At 44.6% G+C, this 24,197-nt stretch overlaps 2 protein-coding genes across 12 annotated transcripts in view; one reads left to right on the top strand and one right to left on the bottom strand.

The window, feature by feature from the left end:
* NSUN7 (NOP2/Sun RNA methyltransferase family member 7) overlaps positions 1 to 14,313 on the top strand; it is a 63,358-nt gene extending 49,045 nt beyond the window's left edge. Inside the window, exons 12-13 of the mRNA XM_050947598.1 lie at positions 8,564 to 8,678; positions 13,118 to 14,313. Coding sequence (XP_050803555.1) covers positions 8,564 to 8,678; positions 13,118 to 13,771 — 769 coding nt within the window. The 3' untranslated portion in view covers positions 13,772 to 14,313. The remainder of the gene's footprint in view (positions 1 to 8,563; positions 8,679 to 13,117) is intronic.
* Positions 14,314 to 18,437: 4,124 nt separating this feature from the next.
* The window catches only part of APBB2 (amyloid beta precursor protein binding family B member 2), a 330,575-nt gene continuing 324,815 nt past the window's right edge, over positions 18,438 to 24,197 (bottom strand). For all 11 annotated transcript variants that reach the window (XM_050947571.1, XM_050947568.1, XM_050947575.1 and 8 more), the window contains one exon: positions 18,438 to 22,599. In XM_050947571.1, the coding sequence (XP_050803528.1) occupies positions 22,432 to 22,599 (168 nt within the window). In that variant the 3' untranslated portion in view covers positions 18,438 to 22,431. The remainder of the gene's footprint in view (positions 22,600 to 24,197) is intronic.

Below are 24,197 nucleotides of genomic sequence, written 5' to 3'. Positions count from 1 at the left end.
ACAACTATTCTACATTAGTAGCCATGGGTTCAGTGTCATGCTGGACCAAAAACCAACATGGGCCTCAACCTTTTAGATTGTTTTTATTCCTTTGGGATTTGAAGGCTATGAAGTCTGCCACTTCTCGTCTCTGAAGTGGGAAAAAGAGGGACTTTGAAACCCAGCATCTTTTGACTCACCTTGGACACGTTCAGCCATAGCAGTGTTCATTGCTATAAGGTGTCAGAAAAAAAACAATCTTGCGCTGCTAATTCTTTCCCTAAAATATTATGGAATCTGTTACACCAACCAAGAGAAAAGAAGCTTTTTACACAGGTTTAAGGTGCTTCCTAATACTAAGAAAGTAAGGGCAGATAAAACTCACCTTGGGTATCACAGACCTAAACTGCTTCATAACTAAGAAAAATTCAAAATAGTGACTCTGGAACCAATACTTCCTTTACTGGAAGAAGGAAAATATTATATCCTGTGGACCTTATAGGTAACTATATTTTGCATATTTTAATGCATAGTTATGAACTCCTGGTGATTTGTATGAGCAAAGCAATAATGGCATAGCTTAAATAAAATATATATTGTGATTGTTTTCGTAAATTGGAAATGTTTTCAAAGCCCAAATGTATTAAAATGTTTTATTCATGACCATTTTCTTGAGCTGTTTTCCTTGAGAAATAGCGACTCAAATTTTTTTTTTTTAACACACTTTAAAAGAGTGCAGAATTCATCAAGAAATTTTGCTGCAGAACTGCCAACTCCTATGATCAGATGGGGGAGAACCTGCCGCTGGAGGGGAACAGGCTATGCTAATTTAACAGTATATCTGTGCTGTTGCTAAATTTACTCTGGTCTTGTCTATGCTGAGGAGCAAAATAATCTCTCCTTTTGGAAAATTTGCACTGAGAACAAAAGTGAAAGGAAGTGTTGCAGAGATTTCTGGTTAGGGCAGATCATTGATCTAGAGACAGTGACTTTACTCAATATTTAATTTCCTCTGAAACAAAAGATTCAAGGGTTCAGGAAACCGCTAGTCCAGAAACTGCCATAGGTTTGATGCTCTGGTCTATTATATCTGTCAGTGTCACTCCAGCAATGCAAAGTAGACTTAAACCTGGCAGATATGGGTGCCTAGGGAGTCCCTCAGTGAGGCTATCCTTCAGATTGCTCTGTTTTGTGGTGGAACTCCAGGCCAGCAAAGCTCATCTTAGGACTGAATTGTTGGAAAGGTGATATACTGTCCCCTCTGTGCTCTAGACCTGGTCTGAGCATAGCTCAGTCAGCATGCAGAACCTGAACCCATGTTTCCTTTTAGGGTGTGCTTTGTGACCATTTGTATTCGGATAAAGGCTCTTAAGTAGTTGGTGTATTTCTATTTTTGGCCATTCAGAGACTACCTTGCAAAATTTAGGTTAGCTTCAGCATATGTAGCAAAATTATTCAGTTCTTCTTCGAGTGATTGCTCATATCCATTCCAGTTAGGTGTGCGTGCACGCTCGTCGGAAGATTTTTACCCTAGCAACTCCGGTGGGTCGGCAGGTCGCCCCCTGGAGTGGCACCGCCATGGCGCTGGATATATACCCCTGCCGACCCGACTGCTCCTCAGTTCCTTCTTACCGCCCATGTCGGTCGTTGGAACAGTGGAGCACGGCTTAGCTGTCCTCCACTTTCCTAGCTTCTCTTCGCTCATTTGATCTCTTGTTGTATATAGTTGACTTAGTCCATAGTATAATTAGTTTTATAGTTTATAGTTGTTAGTTAGTTGTTGTACATAGTTTAGCGGGGTTTGGGCTCTAGCCCTTCCCGGTGCCCAGGCCCATGTCCGGTTCACCAGGGTTTAAACCGTGCTCGGCCTGTAAAAAGCCGATGCCCACAAGTGATCCCCACAACTCTTGCCTAAAGTGCCTCAGGGAATCGCATATCTCCGACAAGTGCCGCATTTGCAAGGCCTTTAAGCCGCGGACTAAAAAGGAGAGGGACTTTCGATTAAATACTCTCCTTATGGAGGCAGCCCTTAACCCTCCGTCCTCGGCACCGAGCACTGACAGCGCTCCTCTGGCACCGGACCGCACCGGCTCCGCCAAGACACCTCCTCCACACCTTCGGTGCAGACTCGTCTGGATCGCCCGGCACCTACTATTGCCGCGGCACCGACGACCGTGGTACCGTCGACTCCGGTCCTGAGAGGGCCGTCAAGTCCGGTCCAGGAGAGCTCCCCAGTGAGACCCATGGTCGAGCTGACGGTCCCCTCCACGCCGGAGACATTCTCCTCGGCCAGGGACCTTACTGCGATGACTGAGTCTGCCCTGCCTCAACCCCCGGCACCGCCGGTGCGGGTTCTGCATTCCAGAGGCAAGCCTGCCGCTATGAGGCCTCCTTCGCTGGAGTCGACGAGCCGGCACCGGTCTCGATCCAGGTCCCAGCACCGCTCAATGTCTTGTGGTTGGTCCCGATCTCGACGCCGCTCGCAGTCCCAGCACTGCTCACCCAGACGGCACCGGTCGTACTCGCGGCACAGATCCACCTCTCGTCCCGGTCGGTACCCTCGATACCATTCTGGCTCTAGGCACCGCTCTCGGCACCGAGACTCTCGCAGCCGGTCCCACCGCAGATGCTCGAGATCCAGGTCGACCTCCCGGCACTGCGCTGGTTGCAGGTCCCGGTCTCGGCACCAATATTCCCGGTACCGATCCCCGGCACCGAGGAGGTCTCCAACGACGGGAGCGAGGGACTCATACCAGCCTCGTTCGGCTCCTCCATGGCCGTCCATGTCATCTCAGGCGGACAGTGCATACACCCCGGACACCGATGTGCCTGCTGCCTTGTTCAGCGAGCCCCAGCCTCAAGATCATGGACCGCAGCAGTGGGGATTCTGGATGCCTTGGGCATACCATCAGGCCCAAGGCCCTCTCCCAGGTCCACCGCGCTCGATGGCCTCGGAGCAGAGGGCACCGGAGGCCACGATTACCTGTCCTCCCCCTCCTCCTATGGAGGAAGGATTGACCCAGTCTCAGGGCTCCGAGCTCCCCAGGGAGACGGACACGATCCTTCAGGCGGAGCCCTCATCAGACCCGCTCGTTCCAGGTCTCTCCTCTTCATCCTCCCCTGACGAGGCTGTAGCTGGAACCTTGTCAGCCAGCCTTCCTCCAATTGACCTCAGGGCCCACCAGGACCTCCTCAGGCGTGTTGCACAGGAACTTGCAAGCTGAGGAGGTCCCAGAGGTCCAAGACCCAGTGGTGGACATATTGTCATTCGATTCCCACACTAGAGTGGCCCTCCCATTTATTAAGACCATACAGGCCAATGCCACTACAATCTGGCAGTCTCCGGCCTCTGTTCCGCCCGCTGCGTGAGGAGTAGAGCGCAAATAGATGGTGCCCTCAAAGGGCTATGAATATCTATATGTACATCCTCCTCCTTGCTCCCTCGTCATCCAGTCGGTTAACAAGAGGGAGCGCCATGGCCAGCAGGCCCCAGCCGCTAAATCGAAGGACGCGAGGTGCATGGACTTGCTAGGGCGAAAAGTTTACCAGCAAGCCCTCCTTAGCTGCTGTAGCTACAACACCTGGGTGGCGGCGGACAAATTTAAGGAGCTGTTTCCGCAGGACGCACGGCAGGAGTTCTCGGCGATCCTCGACGAGGGAAAAAAGGTTGCGAGAAGTTCCCTCCAAGCTTCCCTGGATGCCGCGGACTCAGCCGCCAGGACTCTGGCCTCTGGCGTGACTATGCGCTGTATCTCGTGGCTGCAGGTCTCCGGCCTCCCCCCGGAGCTCCAGCACACTATTCAGGACCTTCCATTTGAGAGTCAAGGGCTGTTTTTGGACAAAACTGACCCTAGGCTGCAAAGCCTAAAAGACAACAGGGTCATTACGCACTTGTTAGGGATGCACACGCCAGTAACTCAGCACAGGCCCTTCCGACCCCAACAGCACCGCCCTTACCCTCAACCCCGGCAGACAAGACTTCGCCAGACGGCGAGGCAGAAACGGCCGCCAGAGGCAATCAGGCAACCAAGGGAGTCAGAACCAAAGCCTTCCTCCGGGCCAAAACCTTCCTTTTGAAGGTGCGCCCGAGGGCGTTGTACCAGTTTCTTTAAAGGATTCATCCCCGCCCTTTTCCAACCGGCTTTCCTTTTTCCTCTCTCCGTGGTCCCAGCTAACATCAGATCGTTGGGTCCTACGCATGTTGGAACTTGGATACCACCTACAATTTATTTCAACCCCCCCGCTTCCACCTCTCTCCCTCGTCCCTCTTCAGGGACCCCTCTCATGAGCAACTCCTCCTACAGGAGGTGCAAACGCTCCTCGCCAAAGGAGTCATAGAGGAGGTACCGGAGCACAAGTGGGGCAAGGGGTTTTATTCCCACTACTTCCTGATCTCCAAGGCAAAGGGAGGTCTCAGACCAATCCTCGATCTGCAGGAACTCAACAGATACATGTAAAGTTGAAGTTCCGTATGGTATCCCTGGGGACCATTATCCCATCCCTGGATCCTGGAGACTGGTATGCCGCCCTCAACATGCAAAATGCCTACTTCCACATAGCCATCTTTCCACCTCACAGGAGGTTCCTCCGGTTCGTGGTCAACCGGCAGCATTTCCAGTTCGCGGTCCTCCCATTCGGCCTCTCTACAGCCCCAAGGGTATTCACCAAATGTATGGCTGTAGTCGTCGCACACCTTTGCCGTAGTCGGATACACATCTTTCCATATCTAGATGACTGGCTTATCCGCGGGACCTCCGAGACGCAAGTCCTCAGTCATGTCCGCATTGTCAAGAACCTTTTCCTACATCTAGGTCTAATGATCAATGTGGAAAAATCGACTCTAATCCCCACTCAGAGGATAGAGTTTATTGGTGCCACCTTGGACTCGACGGCCATCATCTGGAGGCTGCAAGCAGTGCCACTAACTTCGGTACGCACTTGCCTCTCTCTCTCTTGGGCCACATGGCGGCCTGCACATTCGTAACGATCTACGCAAGACTGCACCTACGGCCCCTCCAATCCTGGCTCAACTCGCAATACCGTCCAGCCAGGGATCCTATGGACATGGTCGTCACCATTCCCTCGACCGTGCTAGACTCCTTCCAATGGTGGCTGGATCCCTTCATGGTGTGTGCGGGGCTCCCATTCCACCCGCCCCAGCCCTCGGCGTCCCTGACAACGGACGCATCATCCCTCGGTTGGGGGGCTCACCTCTGGCACCTACGCACCCAAGGCCATTGGTCATCTCACGAGCTGGACCTCCACATCAATGTCCGGGAGCTGAGAGCGGTCCGCCTCGCTTGTCAGACGTTCCGACAACACTTGCAGGGCCATTGTGTGTCGGTATTCACCGACAACACAACAGCCATGCACTGTATAAACAAACAGGGTGGCACGAGATCTCCACCCCTGTGTCAAGAAGCCTTACAACTATGGGACTTCTGCATAGCCCATTCTATACACCTCATCGCGTCCTTTCTCCCAGGAGTTCGGAACACGCTGGCGGATCGCCTCAGCAGATCCTTCCTTTCCCACGAATGGTCCCTTCGCCCGGACATTGCTCTTTCGCTCTTCCAGAAGTGGGGGTTTCCCCAGATAGACCTCTTTGCATCCCGCTGGAACAGGAAATGCCAGACGTTCTGCTCCTTTCAAGGCCTCTCACCAGGTTCAGTGGCGGACGCCTTCCTTGTGCCGTGGACGACGCACTTGCTCTATGCCTTTCCACCGTTTCCACTCATCCACAAGGTCCTACTGAAAGCGGGGACAAAGCCCGCTTGATCATTGTAGCTCCAGCGTGGCCTCGACAGCACTGGTACCCATGTTGCTAGACCTATCCATAGCCGACCATGTTCCCCTGCCTCTTCACCTGGACCTGATCACCCAGGACCACGGCAAGCTCCGTCACCCAGACCTTCAGTCGCTCCACCTCATGGCATGGCTCCTGCGTGGCTGACTCAGTCTGAGCTGCGTTGCTCCACCCCAGTGCAGCAGGTACTCCTGGGTAGCAGGAAGCCTTCCACTAGAGCTACATATTTGGCCAAGTGGAAGCGTTTCACGTGCTGGTGCGTGGAGCGGAACTTCCTTCCCGCCGAGGTCTCCATATCCAACATCTTGGATTACCTCTGGTCCCTCAAACAACAGGCTTGGCGGTATCATCTCTGAGGGTCCACTTGGCGGCCATCTCTACATTCCACCCAGGGGAGGATGGCCGCTCGGTGTTTTCTCATCCGATGATGTCTAGGTTCTTTAAGGGCCTAGAGCGCCTCTACCCTGAAGTATGCCGCCCTGCCCCAACATGGGACCTTAACCTGGTTCTTGCCAGACTCATGTCCTCTCCTTTCGAACCGTTCGCAACTTGTTCCCTTCTCTACCTCTCCTGGAAAACCGCTTTCCTGGTGGCCATCACGTCTGCGAGATGGGTCTCGGAACTTTGGGCCCTGATGGTGGATCTCCTGTATACTGTGTTCCACAGGGACAAGGTGCAGTTGCGACCGCATCCGGCCTTTCTCCCCAAAGTCGTATCGGCCTTCCACGTTACCGAGGAGATCTTCCTCCCTATTTTCTTCCCAAAACCGCATTCGTCTCACAGGGAGCAGCAGCTACACTCCCTAGATGTTCGTAGAGCGCTCGCTTTTTATATAGAGCGAACTAAGCCATTCCGCAGAACCCTCCAACTCTTTGTCGTGGTGGCTGAGCATATCAAGGGGCTTCTTGTCTCCTCGCAGCGGATTTCCTCCTGGGTAATGTTGTGCATCTGCGCCTGTTACGACTTGGCTCCCGTCCCATTGGGCCACGTGACTGCGCACTCCACCAGGGCTCAGACCTCATCAGCTGCTTTCTTCGCTCACGTGCCCATTCATTAAATCTGTCGTGCAGCGACCTTGTCATCAGTCCACACCTTTGCCTCCCACTATGGCCTGGTTCAGCAGTCTAGGGATGACGCAGCCTTCGGCTCCGCTGTATTGCACTCTGCAACATCTTACTCCGACCCCACCGCCTAGGTAAGGCTTGGGAATCACCTAACTGGAATGGATATGAGCAATCACTCGAAGAAGAAAAGACGGTTACTCACCTTTGTAACTGTTGTTCTTCGAGATGTGTTGCTCATATCCATTCCAAACCCGCCCTCCTTCCCCACTGTCGGAGTAGCCAGCAAGAAGGAACTGAGGAGCGGGCGGGTTGGCAGAGGTATATATCCAGCGCCATGGCGGCGCCACTCCAGGGGGTGACCTGCCAACCCACCAGAGTTGCTAGGGTAAAAATCTTCCGACGCGCGGCGGGCACACCTAACTGGAATGGATATGAGCAACACATCTCGAAGAACAACAGTTACAAAGGTGAGTAACCGTCTTTTTCTCTCAGTTAATGTTATAGGGAGTCCCAGTGGTATTACTCTAGTTAGATCGATCCTGCCCACCTTAAGCATTATTCAAAGGTACATGTATTGGAGAACTGATTCCATATATTCCTTGGTATCAAATCCAGTAGTCTGTACTGAAGTGCTTTTCCTTAGATGATCACCAGTTGGAGAACCATGGCACAGGTCAGGAGGAGGTGGTACAAAGGTGGCTTTTGGTCCAGTAGACCAGTCTCATACCAGGGTGTAAGTTTGAGCAGCCTAATGGTTGCTCTAATTTACACTGGCTGCCAATGGTCCTGAAAGTTGACATAGGAGTCAGGCCTGGTCCACACTACAGCGTTAAATCGATTTAACGCTGTATCCGTCCACACTACAAGGCACTTTAAATCGATTTTAAGGGCTCTTAAAATTGATTTCTGTACTCCTCCCCAACGAGAGGAGTAACCCTAAAATCGATATTACTAGATTTCCGTCCACACTAACCCTAAATCGATATAAGTTATTGGTCTCATTCTTTTACTGAGCTATCTAGAGTGCACCGCTCCGGAAATCGATGATAGCCTAGGACCATGGACGCACACCACCGAATTAATGTGCCCTAGTGTGGACGCGTAAAATCGATTTTATAAAACCAGTTTTATAAAACCGGTTTTAATAATTTCGATTTTATGCTGTAGTGTAGACGTGGCCTCAGTATACCACTGTCTCTACATTCTATGCAGCCATTTCAAAGCAGCCTAATGAACCTGAGGATGAGGGTCTAGATTTTAAAAATTATTAGTTTTTAAATGTTCTAGCTACACACGCAAGGAACCATTTATAACATATAATTTGATATTGTCCTATTAACAAAGAAAAATATATTTAATACATTTGAATTAACATGTCTGTATTAAATACAGACCAACATTTTCACTGTCTTGATATACTCAAAGCACAGTGATTGTTTAATAATCGGACCTAATTTCAGTGAGTTTGTGAAAGCGAATATTGAAAACGTTATTTTAGTACAGGTTTGTTGGTTAAGACAGTATACATTAAAATATTTTAAATTCTATGAGAACATTTTTGTTTTAATCACAATTGTATTTTTAAATGAGTAATAGGGTGTCTAAAATGTAATGCATGTCAGTAAGAAAAGTTTGTTTGCTGTACTCAACTGATCTTTAGTTTCTTTCTTTATTTGCATTTTAAAATTACAAGTCTTGTTTGTACTATTTACAGGCTTAGTCCTCCTCTGTGGTGCAACTCAGAAATAGAGGGCCCTTCTGATATTTTTTTCAAAATGGAACCCTCAGAGATTTCCAATTGCTGTTTTTTAGCTGTTCTAGCAAGACAGGTAAGCCATAAAAAGTATGCATTGAGAAAAGTACTTGTTTAAGATGTATATATGATTTCCTTGTCTCTATTTTGTTTTTTAAATATAATGTAAAAATGAACACACAGAAGGGAACGTTCATAAATTACCTGACTTCACCATAATCATACAGACAGGACAGTGGACTTGTCTCGGAGCATTGGTTGCACTGTGCTAGGCAAAAGATTGAAGAAACAAGCAATCAGTATAACAGTTTTTCTAGAGAAAAGTGCAACTGAAAGATCCAGCTTCTGAAACTGCACTATGCTGAGATAGAAGGGATATGCTGGAAAGCTCTCAAGTTTGACAAATGAAATCTATTGTATGCTTGATCCAGTTTTTAGCTTTGTCACATTTTAGGGAGGATTGGGTTGGTATGCAGTTACCATTGTTCTTTCCCTATGACCTTACTCCTCTGTTACCATGGTATGTTTAACATGCTGATTGAAACTGGTGTTAAGCAGAGAGGCTGTTAAAGCAACCATCCTGTTCTGCCTGTATGCATCAAGCCCAGCAGGGATCACAGCACTGCTATATATTTTGCCAAGACTCAACAGATTGACGCGGATGAATCTTCTTCCCACTACTTGACCATGGAGTGAAAAGTAGAAAGTTTCCAGTGAGGACTGAATCCCCAAGATAGATAAACAGTTTTTAGAAAGTATTTATTGTAATTTGTTTTACATGGATATGTTTTGATGCTTCAAGTAGAATCTTTTGAATGCTGTCTACAGTACAAAATATATTTTACTACTCCTTTACACACACTCACTGCCTCTAACTCTAGATTTCTTTGCCAAGAAAATGAAGAAGCTATCTTTGATGAGCTGTTCAAAAGATGTCTGTTTTTATCCTACTGAATGTTTTTTCATTTGAAATTTAATTTTTTTTCCTAATTGAGTATTTTTGTACCTAGAAAAATGCCTTCATTTCAAATGACATATCTGAGGTAAAGGCTCTCTTTCCAAAACAAATGCATACTATTATATACAATTGATAAAAGCCACAATACAGCTTCTTCTAAAACAGAACATGGTGTAGATATATTCTGTATTGTAATTAAGCTAGAAGTAATTTCCAGCTTATATTCTGCTCTCGCACTGTGATTTGTCCTGGGATAAGATTGGCATAGTAAGCACTACATGTAGTGTTTGCTGTGTCAGGCTTTTAAATTGTATAAAGAAAGGTTGGCCTTGTGCTAGTGCTTTATTTACATCAATGCAGTGCTCACCCGGGCTGATGTGATGACCACAACTGATACCTTTAAGGTGGCTTGTAAGTGGGGAAAACTTATTTCTCTTTTGTGGGGGGGATAAAATAAATACTCAATATTATGGAAAAAATGGTAAAGGTTATTAATTGTGGAAGTTAAATATAAGATTGATTTGATCAGTCAGTCCATTGCCCTATGTATTACGACAACAAGGTGGGCAGTGAGAACCATCTCTCTCTTGGGATGATAGGTAAGTCAAAGGGTTCCGTTACAGCAAGAGAATTCCAAATGGAAAAACCTGTTATATCATCTAGTATAACTTCCTGCCAGTGCAGCATTCCCCCCACCCAATACATAACTAATCACATTTTAGATAATGACACAGAGGGGGCTCCTACCATTTCTGAGGGAGACTGCTATCCACACTAATAGAGTTCACTGTGAAATGTTTCAGCCTAAGTATTCTAGGCCTCAGTTTCATTCCCAGCCCTGTTGTGTTTCTAACCTTGTATCTATCTTGACAGTTTAATTCATATCTTAAAAAAGAATTTAATACTGGGCAAACTTCCTAGTAATACTTTTTACGCTGTTTACTTCACCCAACGACCTCAAAGTGCTTTGCGAACAACTCATTCAATGTTCATAAATAGTGATGTATTTTTCCCTTTATACACGTAAGTGGGATATAGAACTAGATTCACAAAAGGGCATAGGTGCCTAACTGCCCATTTTAGGTGCTAAAATCCCTGCTCAGCTGCCCGTGGATGTACCTAAATTCACTCAACACCTAAATATTTTCATTAAAAGTTCCTTATCACCCATGTTTCTGCCTCTGCACAAACTGAGCAAGACAGGCATTCTTCTGCCAAAATGGCCTGAGGGCCTAGGGTGGGAACAAATGTGGTTAAATAATGAAATACTCAGTGTGGAATAGCATCAACGTGAGCCAGAAAGTGAGCAAGCAAACAGCCTGGTAGTTAGAGCACTTACTTGGGGAAGTGGGAGATCCAATCCCCCTGCTCCAATGATTTCTTTTTAAATTATATGTCTACAGTGGAACAGCTGCAGCAGGCGAGAGAGAGAGAAAGCCCCCCATCAGAATGGCTTCTAGCCCACTCCCTAAGGCACTCACCTGAGAGGTGGCACACCCCACTTCAAATCTCTTCTCTCGTTTAGGTAGAAGGGGATGGGTCTCAGCTCCCAAGTGAGTTCCCTAACCTTTGGGCTAAAAGTTCTGAGGGAAGTGGTAGCTTTTCTCCTCCTCTTGCTAAGAAGGAGGTCTGCTCTCAGCTTGGGGTCTCCCACTGGGTTAGCTCAGCCAAGGAGCCACCTAGTCTGCAGGCTTTTGTGACTCCCATTCTGAGGCCCCTCACCTGGGAGTCACTTTGGTGAATCCTAGTGATTTTCCTGGCATCCAAAAACTTCACCATGGAAATACTCTGTCACCATGCTGAAGTTCCTTTGTGAATCTAGCATGTAGTGCAGGGGTAGACAAACTATGGCACGCGAGCTGATTTTCAGAGGCACTCACACTGCCTGGGTCCTGGCCACCGCTTGGGGGGGGGGGGGAGGGGCCCATGCCACAGCTCTAGATTTTAATTTAGTTTTAAATAAAGCTGCTTAAACATTTTAAAAACCTTATTTACTTTACATACAATAGTTTAGTTATATATTATAGACTTATAGAAAGAGACCACCTAAAATCATTAAAATGTATTACTGGCACATGAAACTTTAAATCAGAGTGAATAAAGGAAGACTTGGCACACCACTTCTGAAAGGTTGCTGACCCCTGACGTACTGCTTAAGTGACTTGATTCACAGCAAGTCAGTGTAGGAACTGCAGATAGAACACACGAGTCTGGAATTCCATTTCCCTACTCTAAACTGGACCATAGACTCCCTTGATTCTGCAGTAAAGTCAGCATCCTTTAATAGCATGCAGCTGTTGCTTTCAAGATGTTTGCATTGTATTTTTCTAGCCCATACACTGAGCTTGACAATAGCTGGAAGCGGTTGAAGGGTACAGCTATGTATTTTAAAACCCAAAGCAGCAAGTTTCAAGGCCCTGGTCTACAGACCTGGGTTTGCACCATAGCTGTTCTTAGCATAGGACAGTGATTCTCAAACTCGGGCCACGGCTTGTTCAGGGAAAGCCCCTGGCTGTCTGGGCTGAGCTGTTTACTGGCTGCGGCTGCAAGTTTGGCTGATCGCGGCTCCCACTGGCCACAGGTCGCCACTCCAGGCCAATGGGGGCTGCAGGAAGGGCGGCCAGCACATCCCTCGGCCCGCACTGCTTCCTGCAGCCCCCATTAACCTGAAGCGGCAAACTGTGGCCAGTGGGAGCTGCGATCGGCTGAACCTGCGGACGCAACTGGTAAACAAAGCAGCCTGGCCTGCCAGGGGCTTTCCCTGAACAAGCGGCGGCCCTAGATTGAGAACCACTGGGGTAGGGGCTTGGGCTGGCATTTGGACTCTGAAGCAGGGTGTGGGGGTGATGGCCTTCAGAGCCACGTCAACTCTGTTGCTTTTAGCACCATAGCACAAGCTCAAGTCTGTAGCCCCTGTGTCAAGGGCCCAAAGGGTGTCCAGTAGCGCCCAGTGGTGGAAGTCTAGGAGGGTGCTTCCTCTGTCAGGAGTAAGCAGCGAGAGCCCAAGGAGCTGCTCTGGTAGCAGTGAGGCAAGGGGAAACCAGGCCCACCCTACTCCATCAGGTTCTGACACAGGGCTCTTTGAAACCAGGATTCAGGGCCTTTTGAAACCTAGTGCAGGATTCAGGTCTCTGTATCCTTGAGCGCGTCTGCTGAGTCACTTCCTACCCTTTGCTCTGGCATCTCTTCACTGGTTGCTGGTCGTCTTCGGTCCCTGCAGTGTGGTCAGGGCGCTCTGCCTTGGTGGTCTGGAGTCCAGGCAGCTTCCTGGTAGGAGCCAGCATCATACAACTGCTGTCCTCCTTAGCCAGCCCAGACTGAGCTGAGCTGCTTCCTTTATATGCTCTCTCCACTGAGAGCCTGCCTAGCAAAGGTGAGGGGGTGTAGTCCCTTGGGCCCAAAGCAATTTATTAACCCCTAGATTGATACACCCCATCACATCAGGCACTGAGACTCATTGCCATGTATTTTAAAGTGAAGGTGTATCCTAAGGGATTAAAATAAAGTGCATAGCTTGATGGTGTAGTTTAGCTCCACTAACATTTCTTCAATTTCAGAGGGATCCAGCTGAAGTAATGTCTGTAAAAGACATTTTGGCTCGTGCTGCAGCAAAGGGACTTCTAGAAGGTCTTGATATAGGGAAATCATCAAAGAGAGAAGAGAAGAGGAAGAAAAAATCAAAAGTAACACAGCAAAGAAATGTTCCTAAAGATACTGGGGTACAAACAAACATTGTGGAGTTCCTGAACCGAGAAATGATATCTATTAATACTAATTCTGAAGTTTCACCAATTAAAGCAATTAGTGGTGTTCCACAAAAAAATATGAACCAAACAAACAGTTCTATTCAATTGAAGAAAATTACCAAACCCATCTCAAACTCATCCCTGCCAGGAATGCTGAAGAACGCACCCAATCTGTCATCTATGAGTAAGGTGTTTGAGAGACGGACACACATTAGAAAGCCACGGGCAGAAGATAAAATGGTTGTATTGAAACCTGTGGAGATAGTTCTGCCTCCAGTGATGGTGCCATACTTCAATCCACAAGGGAACAAATCTCAAATTTCGGCTCAACATTACTACTATCGCTGGACTGGAATAAAGAGCTCAGCACGTGACTTATTTATACCTTCTTTATCCAAAAGATTCGTCAAACCAAAAGAAACTTTACCTTCAACTATGGTTAAGCATCCTCGACCATGGATTTGAAAATGGATTTTTGTAACTGGTTCATAGTTATCTCTTCAAAGTTTTTGAAATTATATTTCTATAATGTCAGGGTATATCTGTGCAGGCCACTACTTACTTTTAGGGAACATTTATAATTAATACACTTTTCATGGCTATTATGGAAATAGCAGGGGGACATTTTGCAAAAGAGACTATTATGTAGTTGTTTCAGTCCAGCTATTCAATTCAGAATGTCAAAATGCACATAAAGTAGTAATTACAACAGCTTATTCAAATCCCTAGGGGGTAAGCTCAAAAGTTTTATAGCTAATTGCTAATCAGTAGAATGTGACGTAGAAAGAAGGCATGTTTCAACAACCTTCTGTACATATTTGGGCATACTTACTTTTAAAAGTAATCTTTGCACGTTTTGTTCAGTGGTCTAAAAGTTCACATAGCAACAATGAAATTAAATGGCTGGCTGAGCTTACAATTTTCAGCTACCATCTTGTTGAAAAGTATCATAATTATGACTATGGCATATGGAAGCGGATCATCAAAATTGTAAGCCAGCCCATTTTTTGTAAAAGTGGCTCTGGATTTTTCACAGGCTTACATTGCATGTACTTGTGTTGAACATTTTGTGCACAGCTGGGGAGCACACGGATGCCTCAGGTCAGTCAGATGTGCTTTAATAAGCAGCAGAGGAAATTCTGTTTAAAAAAAGTTGAATAGAAAAATTCATTTTAAAACTAGACAGGTATTTTGATGCTAAAATGAATTCTGAATTATAAAACCGACACATCACGGTGCTGCCATGGTTTATAGAAATCATAACTGCCAGCCTCATGGCGGCTGGTAAAAGGAAGCTCAGATGCTGCTTTTCATGAAACTGCTTTCTATTCGTGGTAACAATTCAGAAATGGTGAAAGTCCTTATTCTGCATCTGTACAGGTGACAAATGTCAAGCAAAATAGGGACACTTAATACCAATATTATTCATCTGAATAATGACAGCAAGTTTTTGGTTTACATTTACATGATTTTAACAATTTCCTTGGAAACATCGGTGATTGAGGGTGGAAATGATAAACAGCATTTCTAGTTATATGTAAAGATCAGGTTGCAAGTTAAACTATAAATAATTTTAAACAGTATACATTAACTGTCAATCATTTCTATCTACATTTAATATGTGGTTACAGCTTACTAAATATACTGAGAAGTCAATCTATTAAAATGTTTAACTTTTATGAATCTAGAATTGTTTAATCAGTAGTTTAGTTTGTGTACCAACTTTTTTAAGCAAGATGAAGTAAGGTTCTCTTAACCATAGGACATCTTAACGCTGAAATTCAAGAGGAACTTCAGAACTTCCTTCCTGTTTGAAATGATTAGTGGATATTTGTATGCAGAATTGCTCTTACTGACTTGAGACATTTAACTCAACTAGCAACTTCAGAAATATTATGCAACATTTTTGAATAGGATTGGTTTTATTAACTTTCTTTTAAACCAGAAGTGTGTACTTCATAAATATTAAAAGTAAGATTTTTTTTCCTATTTCACTTGGGTCCATTGTATTGGTACCTCTACTAAATTGTCCTAGTTCTCAAATAAAATAAAGTAAGAAGTATTAGTGTGTCTACATTCCATACTCAGTACAGAGAACCTAAGCAGAGCTAGAAAATGCGCCTACTTTGACAAGGGTTTGATTCAGACGTGATTCAGAGAGGCAGATGAGAAAGTAATGGATCTCAGTTTGTTTTTATCTCATTCTGTGTACACATACAATACAAAGAGGGGAACTTGCATGCAATAAGCCCTGCATATCACTGGCATCCAAATGTGTGGCCCTTGAGACTCAAAGTTATATTTGATTATGAAATAAATATGGTGCCCTGCCATTCTAAAACAAGTATTTGCATTGCTTTGAGGAGATGGTAGTGGACACTGCTTCCCTTGCAGCCCTAGTAGCACCTTCAGTATTACCTGAAAGCACTCGAGAAGCTTTACCTGTTGCAGCTGCTCACCGACAGGCCTACTTCTGCACTGCAGGGAAGAAAACAAAGTGGCTGCTCCATTGCCTGTATCCCCGTAGGTGGCAGGTTATATATGTTTGTGGTGCTTGGGCACCAGGAAGATTCTGGGGGCCCTGCTCCAACAATATTTGGAGCTGGGTCTCTCCCCTGGCCCTGCCTGGATCGGACTCCGGCCCCTGCGGGCCTTCCCCCGGCCCTGCCGCATCCCTGCTTGGAGTGGGTCCGGCCTCCACTTGCCACCCCTCTCCCTGCGTGTCCCTCTCTCCCCTGCCACGTCCCTGCCTGAAAGAAAGCAGCGGGCACCTCTCCCGTGCCTGCTTGTGCTGTTGGTGTAGCACATTCCTATGGCAGAACTGCTGTCTGCTGCCCCAGGGTCCTAGCACCCGCCATCCACTAATGGCAAGGCAGGCTGCCCTTACCCTGCCCTTCCGCCCTAGCCCTGAGCCTCTCCAACACCCCAAACCCCTCACCCCTGCACCCCCTCCTACCCCCAAACTCCCTCCCAAAGCGTGCACCCCCTCCCCCTTCCCACCCCCAAACTCCCTCTCAGAGCCTGCACCCCTCACCCCTTCCTACGCCCCCACCCCCAGCCCAGAGGCTGCATCCCTCACCCCCTCCCCTGCACACCCACCCCGGAGCCTGCACCCAGCACCCAAACTCCATCCCAAAGCCTGCACCCTAATCCCCAGCCCAAGACCTGCACCCCAGACCCTCCTCCAACCCCTTCCCAGAGCCTTAGGTGGGGGCGGAGTTCGGGGGGTTGTAGTTGGGCACCACCAAAATTTCTGCAAACTTGCCACCCAGGTGTATCCCAACTGGGCTGTGCAGGACAGGAACTCATGTAGTTCTACTACAATCTACAGGAGCGCCTAGCAAAGGATGCCTTTCCTCTCCAACCATCCACAATGGCCCAGACATGGGGGAAAAAAATGAAACTAAGGCCTGGTCTACATGATGTGTGTGTGTCGGTCGATGTCAGATATGCAACTTCAGCTACGGGAATAGCGTAGCTGAAGTCTACGTATCTTATTTCAACTTACCTCTCATCCTCACGGCGCAGGATCAATGGCCGTGGCTCCCCCATCGACTCCGCTTCTGCATCTCAACCTGGTGGAGTTCCTGGGAGCACGTTTGGGGATCGATTTATTGTGTCTAGACGAGATAAATCTATCCCTGATAGATTGGACGTACCCTAAGCATCTGGAACCTGATTCTTTGTACCAACCCTCACACCAGTTAGAGATAATTCATCTAACTGAGATGTTAATTCTAAGCCTAATGATAACATTTCAAATGCCAGTATTAGCTACTGATGATCATTTTGGACAAGGGCAAGGGGTGCGGAGTGAAATTCAAAAAAGGAAATTGAGAATTCCTCCCAATGGGAATATAGAAGGAAGAAAAGAGGGAGAGAAACAAAGAAAAATAGGGTAAGGAAAGAAACAAAGGGCAAAAGAGCCTGTGGTCATAAAAGGTGAGTTTTCCCACTGAGTGCTGCTGAATGTGATCTGTTTAACAAAAGAGATAATTCTAATAGGTAAAAGCTTTGTGCTGCTCACCCGTTACCTCATGGTGAGTAAACAGGAGCAGCCTTGGCTCCACACACCCACCCTCACTGGTCAAGAGTAAACAGATCCATGAAAAGGGATGAACTTCTGCTTCTCAACTGCCAGGGAAGAATTGTGACAATCACAATTCATTCTCTGATCTCCTTCTGGGCAGAGTGTAAGGCTCCTGGCTCGAGTCCTGTGCTTGCAATGTACAACTGGAAAAAAGCTAAAGAACAAAGTGACACTATTTTACAATCATAGTTCACAATAGGGATGAGAAAAAAGAACCTGCCGTAAAGGGAATGGAAAATATAAAGGGAAAAATTATATTCATTTTATTTTAAATATAGTTACTAAGCATGGCTCAAAGTAGGTAGCAGGGGTGTGAGATTCTGTAGTTGGGAAAGGGAAGGCAAAAAGAGTGGGTTTTAAAATCTTATAATTTTTAATAATGCCCAGTGGGTGTTATAACAAATAAGTATAAACAGTCTCTTTTAAAAATAAAAATCGTGTGCTCATTAAAAGGTGGAAGTGGAAGTTCTGTTCACATATGCGGTACATCGCAATGGTGCAAGTTTCCATATGCTGTTCCACCACTGGGTCTCATCTGATCTAAGACTAGATCTCCAGGGCTGGTTCGGTCTCTCTGACCAGATTGTCCAAGAGCCAGCAGTGATAAATATGATGCTAGAGAACAACTTGGTTCACAAATCAGTTTTGCCATCAGCTGGTGGCAAATTTTAGGTATTCCCAGATTGACTCAGAATTGTACCAACAACATACAAGTAAAAGGCTATATAGCATCAACACCATACAAGTAAAAAGTTATACAGCCTTTTACTTGTAAGCTTTAAAACAGACAAATCTGACTCTCTCTTACTCCTCCGCCTGTTAAAAATATCCTTTCTAGGTCTTAAAAGCAATTTATATTTCAAGCTGTGCATTAGGGCAAATAATAGTACCACCTTTTCCTTAATACTGGTTTAACATTTACCACTGAATAATTAAGAAAATACATTAATTAATACAGAGAGACTTTCTCCTCCCCCCCACAAAGGTTCTGTCCCAAGAAATGAACTACTTTCCAAACTTTATGGACTAGTGACAAGTGAGTCAAGCATTTTATGCATCTAAATTTATTCTCACAACAGATTACATTTAAATGTGTAAAAGTGGTCAACAGCAAAAAGGAAAAAAAAAGTTCTTTTCAGTGTCAATCAGCAGCTTTATATAACACTGAGCTCTGACTGATAAACTGCGTTTTCTCTTTCTCTTTTGCAAATACTAACTAAATCAAACCTTTGTTTGGTGACTGTACAGCACAGGTTTTTAGCAATATATTAAAATAACTAAGCCTGCACAGATAGACGTAATAGTGTTAATGTTAAAGCTGTAAAGGCTGAGCCAGTATCAGCTATTAAAGTAAAAATAGCTGTTTTCACGTGATTTATTAACAGTTTTATATCCCTGCTTCATTGCTTTATGACATGTTTGATAACATTAAAAGAAAAGGGATTTAGAAATCTTAGTAAATGACACAAAACAGTCTTAGTTATTCCATAGCTTTATATCCTGCAAATCTAAGGAAGGACTTTTTTTTTTTTTTGGAAGAGGTACAGGTAGCTCTTTACACAAAGTTTATCACTAAGAACTCATTATACAGGAAGTGGGATCAATGTCCTTTCATGCAATCTGCAGCTGGTTCTTATATCCTTACAACACCTTTTTTTTTCCAAATGAAATCATAAGAGGTTTAAATAAAAACTAAAAATTGCAGCAACTCAAAGGAAAGGCTTTAAACTATAGACATGGGCTGTGGCTATAAAGCTCCTTGCTTCTGCAATGGAGCATATTAATGAGGTGGCCTGGGATATCTGCCTCTAACTTACCACTTGCATTTATAAAATAAGAGAAATTAGCTTTACACATTGTTTTGCCATTTCTTCTACATACTCCAATAAAAATGTGACTACAAATAATTACAAAACCCACCTTTTCAGGCAACCTATAGTACACGGAGATTACTTAGCACTGGATATGTTGTGAGATCATGTCCAGTAAAGATAGTACATCAACATCAGAATGCAGGCTAGTTCAGTAAAAATAGAATAAATAAAATAAAAATATTTTAAGCTGTATTTAACAGATTAATTCCAAAATGCCATGAGACATACAAGGCATAGTGTATGCCTACTTACAGAATCACTAGGTATAAAGAATGCACAGGTAACTGAAGTGTCACTGCAACATTGGGTAAAACAATGGCATTTGCTCTCATGCATGCACCAGCCATAATTTTTGGCCAGGGCAGACAGTAAGTCAACACAGTGTTTTAATATAATTGGTTTTACAAAATTAGGCCTTGATCCTGCAAACACTTGGGTATGTGCATAACCTGTAAGAGCATGAGTCACCCTGTTGAAGCCAGTGAGACTAATGTGCTTATAAAGCACATACCGAAGTGTTTGTAGAATCAAAGTCTTAATCCGTATTTTGGTAAAATAAGCTAAAGTATTTTAAAAACAAAATATCCACAGATGATCTGTGACTTTTCAATACATTCCTATCCATTGTCTTTTCAATACCTACTACAGCTGCATCCCTCACTCTCTTTATATGCTTTGCTGCCGAAAGCAAGCTAAGTACTCATGGTCCTGACAATAGGAAACCGAACCACACCAAGTAGTGAATAAAAACAACAGCTTTTTAACATGACTGTTTAATTACAAACGGAGGTCCTGGTCTGCCATCATGGGGCAGCAGCAGCATCACACAGATGCAGTGGATCTCCTATGGAATGTATTTAGACTATTTAAAACTCATTGCAAATCTGAATCCTGGGAAAGTTTCAAACTGGAACTTTAAAAGGACACTGTCAAGGGATTTGCTGTAATTCAAAATCAAACACATAACTGGCTGAGTCTGGGGAGTGATAATGAATACTGCATCTTACGTCTCTAGGTCAGTGATTTTAATATGATCCAGGGTGATGGTGGCTAGGTGGGGTTACCATCTGATGGCTGCTGCTAACCACTGGGGAAAAAATGGTGTCAGCCCAGGTTCCCAGTGGAAACCACTGAGATTACCACTACTGGAACCCAGAGAGACAATGGAGTGAATGTGAATGCAAGTTTCTTCTTGTAGCCTGGTTCTCTGAACAGGGCTGAGGTACATAAACACCTTGCTGTGTTGGGACTTAAGCATTTGGTAATTTTAAACATGGGTTTAAAAAATTAGGCACATGCTTAAATACCTTGCTGAATTGGGACCACAGGCAAGTGTTTTAGCTGAGAGTATGCTAGTGGGCTGTATTATTTTCTGTATTACAGTAGTGCTTAGAGGCCTCAGCCAGGTCAGAGCCCCACTGCAGGTTCCAGTAAGGTACTGTGGCACAGCACAGGATTTCAGGGCACTGGCTGCACAGCTGGTGTCCATGGAGCTGCATCTTTACACCAGTAGAGCATCAGCCCTTCATTTGCCAGCTGTCCAGAATTCCTTTACAAACTCAAAGCTGAAAGTTTTTGATCATCATTGCTTTGGCCCTTGCATCCACAGCCTGATTTGTTTGTTACTGGGGCAGCTCATGGGAAGCAACTATGACCAATTTAAAAAAAAAAGAAAATATGCAACCATTCATTTAAAACAGAAGCCTCTAGTGAGAGAAAGCTAGGTCAAATTCTGGGCCTAGCTACCTTGACAATGTCCCTTTAGAAGTACAGTGTCAGCATACCCAGATGGTTCAGCCTTCCGAGTAGACATCTAAAATGGAGGCAGAAAAATTTTAACACTGGTAAAAACATCTGCACTGTTCCCATTTCTGTTGTATGTACCAACCTGCAGTTGTAATAAGACAGAGGGCAAGGGGAAAAAACAAAGAAAAAGATAAGCATATAAGTGCATTCAAAGGTTAGCACAATGTATGCTTGTAAGGGGCAATACTGCACAGTTTGCTTCCAAGGAATTTACAGCTAGCTGGAGCTTTTGGAGCAAAAGCACTGAAATCAGGTTACCCCACATGTAGCTCCATCATATCAGAGAACAGCTGTATCATTCCTTTGTTGAGAGCTGCTACAGAAAGGGCATTATGGTAAAAGGAAACTTCATCATGGTATAAATGAGAACAGGTCTGCACAACAAAAACATGATAGTCCTTTTGCATCTCACGTAAATATTAACTTAACACCAAACTCCAAATGAAAGAACTGTGATGGGGCCTTCAATTGAAAGTTTCCACACACAGGAGTAATACAGGGAAAATGTGTAGCTTTCTAGTTTGTGCCATATATAACAGTTCTGAGTAGGTCCCTCTCTTAATTATAGATGGTAGGAGCCTACAGTTAAATAAATCATTTTTGTTGCACCATGTAGGATTTTGGAGAATAGATTTAACAGCCCCCCAAATGCATTTCTCTATTTTAGGGCAAAAGGCTAAAGCTGATGCATCCTGCTCTGAATTACTCAAAGCTTTTCTTCTCCAAATCATAATATATAAACAGTAAATGAAATATGGTCACTATGGTTCAAAAGCATGTCAGGCAAAATTGTAAAGTGGTTCCTAAACCAATGCCAATGCGCTTTTTAAAACTAACAGGTGCAGCTTTGTAAAAATAAAACTTGGTATTTATACTACAGTAATTTAATGGTAACTAATACTTGGTACCTACTCCAGTGTTGAAAACAGAGCAAAGTGCTGTAGGATTTAAGGGTTGCTTGTGACAAATCCAGCTCAAGAAGACGGTGAACTATAATTCAGGCATCAATCACTCCAAGGACTTTAATATTAGTTCACTAGGAGGGACATGGCCATATTATTTTTGGGTGTGAATTTAGGTAATGTTCAGAATATTTACAATCAGAAATAGACCTTCCACTGCTCATGATGTAACTCATTGACAGCAAAAAAATTATTCATGCGTCTTTTCATATCACATGATGATGGAAAGAACGAGAGAACATGCTTGTCTAACATTGTTTTGATAAGGATAAATTCTGTGAAGACAAAGCATCAGCAATTTAAAATGGAAGGTCGAACATCATCAGTTCATTTTCTTTAGCGTAGCTACTGTATCTTCAATTAAGTGTTACAAGAATCCTTTCCCTTGGGCAGCTATGGCATCTCAGAAACAGGGCGTTTCTGTTTTAAAGTGTCAATAAGGGACAAGACTCCGCGTTTGACATTAGTTGTGACTCTTCTGGTCATCGAGTCTGCAGGAGGAGGGGGCGGTCGAACTTTCTGTGAAGGAGGTCTGGCTACCAAGCACTTCTGATACCGTAACTGCAACAAAGCAAATGTGTTCCACAATCATTAGCGCACTTCAATAGCTTCACATCAGAATCTTAAATTCAGGACTTTTATATATTACAGGCAAACTCTGCCATTGAACTTGCTAGATTTATTCCAGAGCTGGTGCCAAAAAACCCACTGCTAAACTAAGGGATCAGTGAGTATTTTAAAAGCTATTTCAAGAACAGACTAGAAACAAATGCTGAATTACAGTGATGTGTGTGAAAAGCTGAAACTCCCCGAGTCTTATTATTTAGTTCCCCCCCAGACACTAACTTGAACACATCTGCAACAGCCAAGCCTTTGGAAACTGCTGGAGCTTTAGCTGTATTGCCTCCAAAACCCCAAAGTGCATCTTGAAAATGGGATAAAACATTAATCTCGAACTTCAGCACTTTATGCCGCATTGGCTGCTAGACTCACATTGGAAGTGAAATGGAGGGGAAAACCAAAATAAAGAAAGAATTAAATGATTTTAACAGTCTGATGACAGATCACTTTCCAGGCCTAGGAACACCCTGGCAGACTGAAACTTTCAGAAGCACTGGCCCTGGCCCAGTGATCACAGTAAATATTTCAGCCCCTCAGTCACATCCCAAATGCACATACAATCTTAGTAATATCGTGTATGAGTTCTTTGGGGCTGGACCGCCTGTTCTGGGTTTGTGCACCTGGGACAATAGGGCTCTGGTCTATGAATGGAGCTTCTCGGCCCTAGGATAACGTAAATAATTATTATTAATTTTCTTTTTTTCTTGCTGTTTTTGTTTTTCAAAATGTGCTACGAAGTCCTTATCTCTGATCTAAAATTCTTCAATACAGGAAACAGACTTAGTTATTTTAAAGGAGCATATATTGCAGAAATTTCAGGATCTGATATTAGAAGTGAATGAAAGCATCTCATGGGTCAATTTACTTGTAAAATTTGAAAATTTACTCCAATTATTGAATTGCATATTTGCATACAGGCCTATACTTTATCCATATTTGTAAAATATATATATGTCAAACTGCTCAGTGTTAAATGATCATGTAATGAGAATAAAAGGGCCCTTCATCATACTGTAGACACGGAAAGGGGTAGGAGGTAGAATCATAGAAATGTAGGACTGGGAGGGACCTCAAGAAGTCATCTACTTCAGCCCCTTGTGCTGAGGCAGGACCAAGTACACTTAAGACCCTCCCAGACGGGGTAAGTCTAACATGCTCTTAAAAACCTCTATTGCTGGGGATTCCACAACCACCCTGATAACCTATTTCAGTGCTTAACTATCCTTATAGTTAAAGATTTTACTAATATTTAAACTAAATCTCCCTTGCTGCAGGTGAAGCCCATTATTTCTTGTCCCACCTCTGTGGACGTGGAGAACAATTGATCACAATTCTCTTTATAACACATTTTAATGTATTTGAAGACTTATCAGGTTCCTCCTCAGTCTGCATTTCTCAAGAGTAGACATGCCCAGTTTTCTTAGCCTTTCCTCACAGGCCATTTTTTGTTGCTTTCTTCTGAACTCTCTCCAATTTGTTCACATTGTTGTGACAGTGTGGTACCCAGGACTGGACACAGTACTCCATCTGAGTCCTCA

The sequence above is a fragment of the Gopherus flavomarginatus genome, chromosome 3, assembly GCF_025201925.1.
Source record: "Gopherus flavomarginatus isolate rGopFla2 chromosome 3, rGopFla2.mat.asm, whole genome shotgun sequence".
Classification (NCBI taxonomy): Eukaryota; Metazoa; Chordata; order Testudines; family Testudinidae; genus Gopherus; species Gopherus flavomarginatus.
Note: the sequence above shows the minus strand (reverse complement) of the source record. Positions and strands in the feature narration are given on the sequence as shown.